This window comes from Oncorhynchus masou, chromosome 19 (assembly GCF_036934945.1).
Source record: "Oncorhynchus masou masou isolate Uvic2021 chromosome 19, UVic_Omas_1.1, whole genome shotgun sequence".
Taxonomy (NCBI): domain Eukaryota; kingdom Metazoa; phylum Chordata; class Actinopteri; order Salmoniformes; family Salmonidae; genus Oncorhynchus; species Oncorhynchus masou.
In genome coordinates this window covers 17,248,795-17,262,761 of record NC_088230.1, presented here as the reverse complement: position 1 = coordinate 17,262,761, position 13,967 = coordinate 17,248,795, and the positions used below count along the sequence as shown (strand labels likewise).

Below are 13,967 nucleotides of genomic sequence, written 5' to 3'. Positions count from 1 at the left end.
TCTGAGGCTGGTAACTCTAATGGACTTATCCTCTGCAGCAGCTGTGGTGGTCCTCATGAGAGCCAGTTTCATCATCGCACTTGCTGGTTTCTGCAACAGAACTTTCAAAGTTCTTGAAATGTTGCAGATTGACTGACCTTCGTGTCTTAAAGTAATGATGGACTGTCATTTCTCTTTGCTTATTTGAGCTGTTCTTTTCATAATATCGACTTGGTCTTTTACCAAATAGGGCTATCTTCTGTATACCACCTGTATCTTGCCATAACACAACTGATTGGCTCAAACGCATCAGGAAGGAAAGAAACTCCTTAAATGAACTTTTAACAAGGCACACCTTTACATTGAAATGCATTCCATCTCACTACCTCATGAAGCTGGTTGAGAGAATGCCAAGAGTGTGCAAAGCTGTTATCAAGGCAAAGGGTGGCTAAATATATTTTGATTTGTTTAACACTTATGGTTACTACATGACTCCATATGTGTTATTTCATAGTTTTGATGTCTTCATTAATATTCTACAATGTAGAAAATAGTAAAAAAGAAAGAAAAACCCTTGAATGACTAGGTGTGTTCAAACTTGACTGGTACTGTATAATGTATTCATTTTTTATATCCGTGTCCATATTATTCAGTGTCCATCTGGTTCAAGAAGGAAAAAAAGCCTAATTAATGAAAAAAAGCATCTAATCAACAATGGCATTTTCAATTCACTCTGCAACTGTTGTCTTTATTCACAGCTGCCATCAAATTCTGGTAGTTTACTGGTAAACTTCAAAGTTTTCACTAACATACCCTCTCTGTGCAACCCTAACTGTGACATGTTAGTAAGCATTCAGTCACCACCCAATTGGAAGGGAAATGCAATGAAAGGGCTTCTGTTGGAGAGGCAGGTAATAGAGATATGCCTGAGGCCACCCCATGGCAGAGAGAAGCACAAACTGGCGCACAAACACACAGTCATCACACACGTACCTGAGGCCGGCCACATTGGGCTGGTTCTGGAGGTGCTCCTGCCAGCGGTGGTGTAAACAGAGGGATGGAGGGGAGGCCTGCAGGCAGCAGGAGCAGGAGCCCGGGTGCAGTTGCAGGGCGGGAGCATGGGTCTGGAAGATGTGGCACTCCTGCTGGTTGCCGTGGCAGCACAAGGGGGGATGGAATGGGCAGCGGTGGCAGCACGGGGGAGGTGGAGACAGCGGAGGAGGCGAGGGGGAGGTGGTGGTGGAAAGTGTGGAGGGCAGGAGCTTGGCCAACCTTTGAGAGTCTGTGAGGTGTGAAGAGGAGGTGGACGAGGAAGGGGCCCTAAGGGAGCCGTTCTGCTTGACAGCGCCCCCGTCCAGACTCACTCTGGATCTCTGCTGGGGCTCCTTGTGTGGAGGCGTTGGCCTTGGTTGGTGCCTATGCCTCTGCTGTGTTCTAGGTGTGGAAACAACGCTGACGTCCCCTCCTTCCGTGTTGCTGAGGCTGGCACTGGAAGCTGGGCTGCCGGTGCCACTGGCCATTGTGGTAACGCTGGGTGGCAGGCTGGCATTGCTGAGGAGCAGGAGGTCACCGTTGGCGTCGCTCAGGGCCATGGTCCTCTTTCCTGCCGGCCTGGCGCGGGGTTTGCCACTCCTCTGTAGAAAAAAAAATGGGAGGAAAAGCAGACAGGCGCATAGTTAACTCTTTACTGTAGCCAGCCATGTTGACGTTCAGTTGAACATTGACTCTATTCACACGGAGCTGATGAGCTGAGCGGAGCAGCAAGGGGAGAGCGTGTGGACGCCTGAGCCCAGGGAACCGTGTGGGCAAAGGGGAGAGAATGAGAGAGTAAAACGCATAAGGGTTCAAAACTCAAGATCTGAACAGAATGCAACGAACGGTTAGCAAAACAGATTATTACCTTGCTCTTTCTAGACGAGGAAGAGGTTGGGAACAGGTATAAGCGAGACGAAAGTCAAGGGATCAATCTTCGTTGATTTACTCAAAGCTAAACAGCAGATATTAGTCACTTTAACCATATTTGTCTTCTTCATTGCCATTTTTGTCTGAAGGGTGATGTATAAAGTATGAATATGCCAGGGTATGAATTGGCAGCCTGTGTGCAGGGAAGCCTGCGCTCTCTACATTATGAAATGTGTAAAACGGTTTCTACAGAAAGAGATTAAACAGAGGTCTCTCAGTCTTTATGATGCTAGAGTTTCAGCCCCTATGACAGAATATGTTCAGGCTATGTCTATGTGTAATGTAAAATACCTTCAGTTGGGACATTTTAGAGTAAGAAGAAAAAAAAAAGAATGTCTGCGGTTTAACCATGATTCGCTTGACACACTTCAAAAGCAGTGAATTGCCTTTCACAGGTAATGCACGGTTGTGGTGAGTTGTGAAGTTGGAACGTTGCCCAACTCCAACCCCCGCTGAAACAGACTTGACGTAAACCCAGATGAATAAATCGCACTCGGTCTATTGTGAAGGGGAGTCCTGTGCGAACCTCATCTCCCTTTAAGACTAATGGCTGAGGTTGTGAGGAAAAACGACTTCTCACTAGTTCCCACACAATACTGTCTACTTCATCCCCATCATGCCTAGGACAGAGACAAACATGGAAGTGCACTAGTAGATGGAAATGTACTACGGTGCAGAAATCCCCCTGAATATAGCAATAAACTATTACTACCAGATCAGAACTGATAACATATAGCCTTAAAAATGAATCTACTGAACGTAGTTTATATTCCCCTTGATTTTCCTATATGATAAACTATGCAACATTTTAAAGGCCCACGGCAGTCAAATATTTGATTTTCCTGTGTTTTAAATACATTTCCACACTGTGAGGTTGGAATAATACTGTGAAATTGTGAAAATGAGGATATTGCCTGAAATTTCAGCCTGTTTTGGTGGGATGGAGCTTTGGCCTGTCTGGTGACATCACTAGGTGGTCAATTAGCTAATAGACCAATAAGAGAGTTCCCAAACCTCTCTGCTAATAACAGCTAGTTTTCCCCTCCCCACTCAGACCACTCCCAGACAGTCCTACCAAAATTCTTACTTAAGAAATGTCTCATTAGTAAGAAGCTATTTTTTATCATTTTAATTGAAAACAATGACAGTAAGGTACTTAATTGTTACCCAGAAATGGTTTGATATGGAGATAGAAACAGCTGCAATGGGCCTTTAAGGCTTCCTTATTTTACCGGCCTTGTAGACATTTTTGCTTTTAAAAACCATCACATATCTGTCAAAACAAACTTGACTCATGACCCAGCTTACTTGCAAATAACTTTCCCTCCAAAAAAACTCACTACAGACCCATTTCTCAAAGTTTGGGTTGCCTCTATGTGAGACAGCATGCAATCACAGTACACAGTCGTAGGCTATATCAAATATTTTGATGGCAAACTAAATGTGTTTGTGTTCAACTGACACCCATTAGGATATATCATATAGCCTACTTGGCTAAACTTCATGTCCATGCAGGGAAACAGCCATGCGACACAGTGAATGTGAATGATTGTGTTCTGCAACGCCTCAACATGAGTGAGGGGGCAACATGAGACTGACAGCCAGGTCGGGTCGGACCTGTGGGATTTGGGGGGGGGGGAAGAACTTCAACCTCTGTCTGAAGAGCTCCGGATAGCAGGCAGTGCAGCAGGAACTAGGTTTACATTTTCAGTCTACCATACATGACAAGTTACGAACAATGATTTTTTTTAAAGTTGAAAAGCTGGCAATGAAACAATTAAAAAGTATGAAAAAGAGACTTTATGTAAGTAGCCTGGACCTTTGTCAATGAAATTGTGATTATTCTTTGCTAAATAATCAGTTGCACAACCTAATAATGCATCCCTCTACCAGTACACATCTGCTTTCAACATTGCTCCACTGCCACAGGAATTCAGCAGGAAGCTGTGTGTGCTCCAATAGTGAGGGTTGCCATCCAGGTGAGACATCTAGGCCAATCTGCAGTCTGACACAAACAGGGGACTGTGCCCTTAGGAAATAACAGATCGATCAGTGTGGGACGGATGCCCTAAAAACAAACGCTGACAAAATGTCCTTCATTTTTTAGTAATAAACAATGCACTATTTATAGCTCCTATTTTCAATGTGTATCTGCAAACACTGATCTGAAAACTCATTTTGGTTTTGAGTGCAGTGGTTTTAAGAAGTGACAGTCACTGTTTGACTGACATGGGGTCTGTGGAAACTGGAAAGGCTGAGAATAACGGGATGCGTTTTTCTGCTTTCAAGTTGAGTTCATGATTATGGGGTGAGACCTGTGCAACTACCAGGTATGCAGCAGGAGGCAAAGTACCTCATCCCTTCAATTAAAGCTAATTGACGGTAATTATGAGGACTCAGTCAAGACAGTTAATAACTTCAGCCTAATAACATCTTGGAAACTACAAGCACATGCCTGAGAGGGCTACGTACGAGGACTTTGGCATTCGTATTCTAGTGACGGAGAAGCTTTTGACAAGGCTGCCCCTTTGGCCCATTTCCACAGCTGGGTTTTACATACCTATATGAAGTTGGCTTGCTCAAGGCTAGTAGTGTCTCATGTTAAAATAGGTAAATAAACTAGTCTGCTGTAGTGGATCATAAAATCATGCCGTAAACAATGTGAAGCTCAAATGAAGATAGACAAGAAATGTGTTGTTTCTATTGTATACATTAATAACCATCGTTTATTATACATAATGCATTGCTCCACAGATAAGGAATTTAAAAAAAAAAATGTAAATATGTTGCACCATTATGACATTGGAAACCATATAAATATTTTGTCGTCAAACGCAGTTTTTGTTAAATCTTCAAAAGTAAGCTATGACCACCATTTTTCCCCCATTTCATATATTTGTACTTTTTATACGAAGCTGCTGTCACACAAGACGCGTATCCGTTATGTCGGTATGATCATATAGGCATATTAGCCTACCAAATATAATGTTGATCAACTAAAGTTATGTAGGCTACACAATGAGAGGAAAAAGCGTGTAAAACAAATATTCGGAGAGGAAGCTACGCCGGTGTTCAGAAAAAGACCGGGACATCCCATTAGGCATAACATCACTTGCCCTTTTCATTATGTCGTTCCGATACTTTGCAGCAGCGGAGACGGAATCCGCTATCTGTATATTATTATAAAACCCCTCTTTAGTACCATACACAGTAGGAACAACAGACATATATTTAAATCATTTAGATTAAGGGGTATAAACACATCCGTATTTTCAGAGGGTCAATCCATAGTCGACATTTAACGGATACATAAAAAGTACACCGTTTCACAGGTTTGATACCTTATCGAAGTGTTGGAGCTCTGGATGTTTGCGTTCCGTTCGTGCTCGTCGAAGTTTAAAATATTCACCGAAAATGGCTTCGGTTTACAGTATCCACCACTTGTTCAACAAAACACTCCAAAAAAAGAGAGCAACAAGTCGCAGCGAAAGAAGTTAGTTTCTAACGGGGAAGCGGACAGGCAGAATGACAAACACATGCACCCTGTCTCGGGTAGGCGGTGTGTTGGGACTGCGCACCTAGCCCACTGATAGGACGTTTATGACGCTCTGAGACTTTTAACCCAATCAGTGCCTCTGCAGCACACGACAGCTGGAGGAACGAAGGTGCATCACCACTAGGAAACAGCACAAACAACTAACATTTGAGTGTTATGAGTCTGACTTTCATTATCACAACAGGAAAATGAAAAAAAATATTAGGAGCTTGTTTTAGGATGAAAATGTTATTCAGTCAATCCCTGACTATTATTGAGAGGTTTCTAAGTCCCAGATTCAATCCAATCGTGCCTTGTCCGCTATGCACCTTTTAATTGCAACGTTATCTTCACGGCAAATGCTGCATATGGGCTCAATAGGACATTGCGATAAGCACCCATTAACGCGGATCTACCGCGGAACATATTGAATCTAGGCCTTCCAGATGCATTTTACACAAATTCCCAGTCAGAGGACATGTGAGAGAAAAATGACCCAACATCAAGTTTACAAATTAAATTGACCAATAAAACCAGCTGTCAACAGACTACTTAAGTCGTGAAATAATCACTTCTTTGTTTAGTTTGACCTAAAAACCCTTTATGACCCCATCCATGGCATCACACATCAAATTAAAGATTATACACTAGATATGTTCAGTCCTTTGGCTGTGTTGTGTATAACTTAATAATCCCCTAAAAAATATTACTCCCCTTTACCTCATAGACCTCTCCACCCTGCCCATTTGATTGAGAACTCACAGTGGACTTTCTGATAATATCCAAACTCAAGCAAGAGCTCCTCTTCCAGACTCTTGGAAAATAACTTTTTGTGCTTGGAGCATTCTGCTCAGCAGGAGTGATTCTTCATCACGTGGAATCATGGGAAGAGAGAGGTCATACCTGGCTTTAATTTCAGCTGTCTGCTAGCATCAGGACACAGTTCATATAGCACACCATAATATGCAGTGCACTGCAGTAGGGTGCTGGCTACATGGAAAGTATCCTAGGTTTTCTATGTTTAGAACAGTTGTGTTGAACACCGTTTACCACAAGTCAACTTTCATTGAATCGTAAACTGCTGTATACATTGTGGTGTGTTATACAGTATATATTTACAATTCTGTAGCTTCAATAAGCTATCGTAATGTTACCCTAGCAGCACTTCTCCACATCCAACACAAATCTTTAGACAAACACTTTCCCTGTTTAAATGAATACGAGCCAACAATAACAATATAGCCTAATGTAGGCCTACTTGCAAAGCAGACATCCAGTAGACCTACACTACGTAGGCTACAAACAGAAAATAACAAGTGATTTATAAAAATAACAACTCAGAACCAAAAAGGTCCCATTCAACAAGAAAGCTTGTGTGTGTGACCAAACATGATTATCACCTATTAATATACAGTTGAGTACAGGCTATATTACAGGCTAGTTAGCTCTGTGTGAATAAACAGCTTTACAGTTAAAGGGCAGTGCCTATAGCCCCATTAAACCTCATGAGTAGGTAGGATTATCACACTAAAGCCTGGCGTATCAGTATCCAGCCATGCCTGTGGTGGTCATGTGCCTGGTCAGCCCAGGCCATCCGAGCCGAGCGAGGATTCCCCCTTTGAAATAACAGGAGCCCGGCTAGCTGGCAGGCCGCTGCAGCCCTGGATGGCAGGGAAACCACATCAAAGGGCACAGTAACTGGAAGGAGCTGTAATCAAAGCATACTGGTCCCAGCAATGATCACCCACAGCTCATCAAACTGACAGGGTCAGCCAACAACAAAATAAATGGAGGGAAGTAGGAAGGGAGAGAGTTGTTTCTAAACTCTTACAGGAATTGACTTGGAGTAAGACAGTTGTTCCCTGTTAAGATTGAGGCGCTAATGGAAATGTGATAAAGTTTTAAAATAGCATGATCAATTGGAGCTTGTTCTTCCTAAATGCAAGGGTCAAAGTAACGTTGAACGTACTAGGGTGACAAAAAAACTGAATGATCCCATACAAAAGATGCACATTTGGGTTTACACAGATGCAGAATACATTTAAGCCTATGCTTAAACAAAATGCAGCACAAATGCCCAAGGTAGAGCCAAAGCCACTCCCTCTTGTACATTCCAAGGACATAAAACATCAAAGAGCTAAAAGAGAAAAAACACGCACTGCACGAAGCCTTCCTGCTATAAATTAAACATGATCCAACTCGCTTTTGATTTGGAAGCACATTTACGGTGACCTAATAGGCAATCATGAAAGCTGAAATCAGACAGGAACCGTCAGGTAATGTTACAACCCCATTGTGCAGCCCCTGCATGTGGTAATGGGGGGGGGGGGCAGTATCTTGCAGCATTGCTCACATTGCTCTGTGGCTTCTGTGTGTCTGGATTTGGGAATACCCAGGGAAACCCAATCCCCTCTGACACCTCAAGAGTAAGGACGGACATCTCCCGCCGATTAACTCTCCCCAAGTCCGCAGGGACAGCCAGGACTTACTGCCAGAGACAGGCAAGAACCAAAGAGAAATCTAAGATTATTACAGTACACTAAACTGTATCTGCACTAATTTAGGCCTCACGTCTCCAGTCTCCCCATGACCAAAGACAGAAGAATAGTCAATGTGCTGAATAATCCTTGTTGCCTAGTTGGAGATTCACGGAAAGCGCAAGGATTTGCTGGAGTAGCTGGAGAAAGTTAAACTACATCCAGCCACATGCTGTAGCCATATGACCTGCCTCCTTCCCGGAAGAGAAGAAAAACATGAAAATAAGATGGAAAAATCTTGGCTTGAAATAAAAGAGATAGTGGAGTGATGTAGCTGGATGGCCGTAGTTCTAATCTGCATTCCTCTTATAGGTGTTGATGGACAGCTTGGAGGTGTAAATGAGATCACAAGCACCTGTTCTATACTCAAATAAAAAAAATATTTGTCACATGCACCGAATATAACAAGTGTAGACCTTACCGTGAAATGCTTACAAACCCTTAACTAACATTGCAGATCAAGAAAAAGATTTAAGACAATATTTACAAAATAAACTAAAGTAAAAAATGTAATAAAAAAGTAACAAGTAAATGACATAATATTAACAAGGCTATATACAGGGGGTACCGGTAGCAAGTCAATGTGCGGGGGTACAGGTTAGAGGTCATTTGTAAAGTGACTATGCATAGATAAACAGCGAGTAGCAGCAGTGTAAAAACAAAGGGGGGGGGGGGGGTAAATGTAAATAGTCCAGGTGGCCATTTGACTCATTGTTCGACAGTCTTATGGCTTGAGGGTAGAAGCTGTTAAGGAGCCTTTTGTTCCTAGACTTAGCGCTACGGTACCGCTTGCCGTGCGGAATCAGAGACAACAGTCTATGACTTGGGTGACTGGAGTCTTTGACAACTATTTGGGCCTTCCTCTGACCGCCTGGTATAGAGGTCCTGTGATGTACTGGGCCGTCCACGATCAGCTCCTTTGTCTTGCTCACATTGAGGAAGAGATTGTTGTCCTGGCACCACACTGCCAAGTCTCTGACCTCCACCCTATAAGCGGTCTCATCGTTGTCAGCAATCAGTCCTACCACTGTTGTGTTGTCAGTAAACTTAATGATAGTGTTGGAGTCGTGCTTGGCCACACAGGCGTGGGTGAACAGGGAGTGCAAGATGGCACTAAGCACGCACCCCTGAGGGGGCCCAGTGTTGAGGATCAGCGTGGCACATGTGTTGTTGATGCTTTGCCTGTTTGATGGTTTGTCCGAGGGCATAGCTGGATTTTTTTTAGAAGTGTCCAGATTAGTGTCCTGCTCCTTGATAGACTGATGGCAGAGCCAATGAAATGACATTTTTGTTATTTGCTGATAAATGGTTGGTCCTTTCCTTTCAGGTCCTCTCAGGATGGAATATGCCTATTATTGTGATGATCAAGAACAAACTTATTTTAGGTCACAAGGAATTACGAGGCCAAACACTTGACAATCGCAGAACACAAACCGACAAAACAACTTAGATTTGTATGTTTGGGAAGACAAGGGGAAAGGATTCTTAGAACAGTGGGTTGTTCTTCAGCCTTGCTCCAGCTTTGGACTGGGACGTAACCTCCCACCCCACAACCACCCTCATAAAGCCCTTTGGCACAAAAGCAGGCCCTCTAATACAGTTGTTTTTACAAAGGATTTCACATGGTGTCAGGGCTTTGGAGCAGTGCGACTGGGCCTTTGTCCTCCTTTCGCATACAGCGGCAGTGCACCTTCTGCTTTCTCTCTCTCCACCTCGGTCCCTTTTCCACCTCTTCTCCTCAAGTGCTAGAGGAGCCACGGAATACTTCCTCTTCTGGCCATGACACAATTTTTTTTTTAAATGACTATATTAATCTCAATATTGAATTATTTCTGGGTACAAATCAAGTACTTTACTGTGATTGTTTTCAGTTAAAATGGTAAAAAAAATCTATATGTATATGTATATATATTACTTCTTAGCAAAGAGCCCTTTCTTAAACAAGGATTTTGCTAGGACTGTCTGGGAGTGGTCTGGAGAGGGGGAAACTGAAAACTAGCTGTTATTGGCAGAGGTTTGGAACTCTCTTTCTTATTGGTCTATTAACTCATTTACTGCCAGGTGATGTCACCACCAGGCAGGCCAAAACTCCATCCCACCAAAACACGCTGAAATTTCAAGCAGTCTTTTCAAACAGCTCTTACATTAAAAGGGCTTTATCATCATTTTCAAAATGTCACAGTATGATTTCAACCTCATAGTGTGGAAATATATATTACTGAGTTACAGTTATGAGCAAATCAGTCAATTGAAACAAATTCATTAGGCCCTAATCTATAGATTTCACATGACTGGGAATACAGATATGCATATGTTGGTCACATACAGTGCCTTCAGAAAGTTTTCAGAACCCTTGACTTTTCCCACATTTGGTTAAAATACAGCCTTATTCTAAAATGTATTAAATTTTTAAAAAACACAGCAATCCACACATAATACCGCATAATGTCAAAGTGAAGAGTGAACATTTTAGCAAATGTATTAAAAAATAAAAACAGAAATAGCTCATCTACATAAGTATTCAGACCCTTTGCTATGAGACTCAAAATTGAGCTCAGGTGCATCTTGTTTCCATTGATCATCCTTGAGATGTTTCTCCAACTTGATTTGAGTGCACCTGTGGTAAATTCAACTGATTGGACATGATTTGGAAAGGCACACAGCTGTCTATATAAAGGTCCCACAGTTGACAGTGCATGTCAGAGCAACCAAGCTGTGAGGTTGAAGGAATTGTCCGTAGAGCTCCGAGACAGGATTGTGTCGAGGCACAGATCTGGGGAAGGGTACCAAAACATTTCTGCAGCATTGAAGGTCCCTAAGAACACAGTGGCCTCATTCTTAAATGGAAGAAGTTTGGAACCACCCAGGCTCTTTCTAAAGCTACCTGCCCGGCCAAACTGAGCAATCGGTGGAGAAGGGGCTTGGTCAGGGAGGTGACCAAGAACCCGATAGTCATTCTGAAATAGCTCTAGAGCTCCTCTGTGGAGATGGGAGAACCTTCCAGAAGGACAACCATCTCTGCAGCACTCTACCAATCAGGCTTTTTTATGGTAGAATGGCCAGACGGAAGCCACTCCGCAGTAAAAGGCACATGCCAGCATGCTTGTTGTTGTCCAAAAGGCACCTAAAAACTCTCAGACCATGAGAAACAAGATTATCTCGTCTGATGAAATCAAGATTGAATTCTTTGGCCTGAATGCCAAGTGTCACGCCTGGAGGAAATCTGGCACCATCCCTATGGTGTAGCATGGTGGTGTCAGCATCATGTGGTAGGGATGTTTTTCCAGTTGCAGGGACTGAGAGACTAGTCGAGATCGAGTGAAAGATGAACTGAATGATGAAAACCTGCTTTAGTGCACTCACGGCCTCAGACTGGGGCGAAGGTTCCCCTTTCAACAGGACAATGACCCTAAGCACACAGCCAAGACAAAGTAAAAGTGGCTTCAGGACAAGTTCCTGAACGTCCTTGAGTGGCTCAGCCAGAGACAGAACAATCACTTTTTATAGCTACTGTTTACAGGCCTCCTGGGCCACATACAGCATTCCTCACTGAGTTCCTTGAATTTCTAATCGGACCTTGTAGTCATGGCAGATAATATTCACATTTTTGGTGACTTCAATATTCACATGGGAAAATCCACAGACACACTCCAAAAGGCTTTCGGAGCCATCATCGACTCAGTGGGTTTTGTCCAACATGTCTCCGGACCTACTCACTGCCACAGTCATACTCTGGACCTAGCTTAGTCCTGTGGAATAAATATTGTGGATCTTAATGTTTTTCCTCATAATCCTGGACTATCGGACCACCATTTTATTATGTTTGCAATCGCAACAAATAATCTACTCAGACCCCAACCAAGACCCATCAAAAGCCGTGCTATAAATTCTTGGACAACCCAAAGATTCCTAGATGCCCTTCCAGACTCCTTCCACCTACCAAAGAACGTCAGGGTACAAAAACTGGTTTAACCACCTAACTGAAGAACTTAATTTAACCTTGCGTAATACCCTAGATGCAGTCGCACCCCTAAAAACAAAACATTTGTCATAGGAAACTATCATCTCCCTGGTCTAACGAAAATACCTGAGCCCTGAAACAAGCTTCCAGAAAATTGGAACCAAAATGGCGCTACACCAAACTGGAAGTCTTCCGACTAGCTTGGAAAGAAAGTACCTTGCAGTATCAAAGAGCCCTCACTTCACTGCTGGCCGATCATCCTATTTTTCCAACTTAATTGAGGAGAATAAGAACAATCCAAAATGTATTTATGATACTGTCACAAAGCTAACTAAAAAGCAGCATTCCCTAAGAGGATGGCTTTCAGTTCAGCAGTGATAAAATCATGAACTTCCTTGATGAAAAGATCATGATCATTAGAAAGAAAATGACAGACTCCTCTTTAAATCTGGCTATTTCTCCAAAGCTCAGTTGTCCTGAGTCTGCACAACACTGCCAAGACCTAGAATCAAGGGAGACACTCAAGCTTTTTAATACTATATCTCTTGACACATTGATGAAAACAGTTATGGCCTCTAAACCTTCAAGCTGCATACTGGACCATGTTGAACATAATAAATGTCTCCCTATCCACCAGATGTGTACCAAACTCCCAAAAAGTTGCAGTAATAAAGCCTCTCTTGAAAAAGCCCAACCTTGACCCAGAAAATACAAAAAACTAAATCAGCCTATATATCGAATCTCCCATTCGTCTCAAAATGTTTTGAAAAATCTGTTGCACAGCAAACAGAAGACCTGAGCCCTAGGACCATGCCTCAACACTACCTGGCCTGATGACTCCTTGCTGTCCCCAGTCCACTTGGTCGTGCTGCTGCTCCAGTTTCAACTAGAGGTCGACCGATTAATCGGAATGGCCGAGTTTTCATAACAATCAGAAATCTGTATTTTTGGACACCAATTCGGCAGATTGAATATTTTTTTAAACACCTTTATTTAATCTTTAACTAACTAGGCAAGTCATTTAACTAACTAGGCAAGAACACATTCTTATTTTCAACGACGGCCTAGGAATGGTGGGTTAGACAGATTTTCACCTTGTCAGCTCAGGGGATCCAATCTTCCAACCTTACAGTTAACAAGTCCAATGCTATAACCACCTGCCTCTCGTTGCACTTCACAAGGAGACTGCCTATTACGTGAATGCAGTAAGCCAAGGTAAGTTGCCAGCTAGCATTAAACCTATCTTATAAAAAACAATCAATCATAATCACTACACATGGTTGATGATATTACTAGTTTATCTAGCGTGTCTAAGTGTCCTGCGTTGCATATAATCTGACTGAGCATACAAGCATACAAGTTTCTGACTGAGCGGTGGCAGACAGCAGTAGGCTCGTAAGCATTCATTCAAACAGCACTAGTCCAACGCTCTAACCACAAGGCTACTCTGCGTCACAAAATGTGGAAAAAGTCAAAGGGTCTGAATACTTTCCAAAGGCACGGTATCTTAAAAAAATAAAATAAATGGGCCTCACAATGTGCCTCAGGTTCTCGTCACAGTATTTTTGTGCATTCAAATTGCTATCGATTAAAATGCAATTGTGTTGGTTGTCCATAGCTTATGCCTGCCTATACCATAACCCCACCCCTCTGTTCACAACGTTCACATCAGAAAACCGTTCGTCCACATGAATACATACACGTGGTCTGCGGTTGTGAGGCTGGTTGGACGTACTGCCAAATTCTCTAAAATGATGTTGCAGGAGGCTTATGGTAGAGAAATTAATATAAAATTATATGGAAACAGCTCTGGTGGACATTCCTGCACACTCCCTCAAAACTTCAGGTGACAAAACTGCACATTTTAGTGTGGCCTTTTATTGTCCCCAGCACAAGGTGCACCTGTGTAAGAATCATGTTGTTTAATCAGATGTTTTATATGCCACACCTGTCAGGTGGATGGATTATCTTGACAAATGCTCACTAACAGGGA

General features: G+C 42.7%; 1 protein-coding gene across 2 annotated transcripts in view; it reads right to left on the bottom strand.

Annotated features, from left to right (window-relative positions):
• The window catches only part of LOC135505901 (protein dispatched homolog 1-like), a 73,048-nt gene that overhangs the window by 19,779 nt on the left and 39,302 nt on the right, over positions 1-13,967 (bottom strand). The window contains exons 1-2 of one of the 2 annotated variants that reach the window (XM_064925119.1): positions 5,283-5,498; positions 973-1,613 (exon numbers count right to left, since the gene is read on the bottom strand). In XM_064925119.1, coding sequence (XP_064781191.1) covers positions 973-1,571 — 599 coding nt within the window. In that variant the 5' untranslated portion in view covers positions 1,572-1,613; positions 5,283-5,498. Of the gene's footprint in view, positions 1-972; positions 1,614-5,282; positions 5,499-13,967 lie in introns of those variants that run through there. The other variant, XM_064925118.1, reaches the window with a different exon arrangement.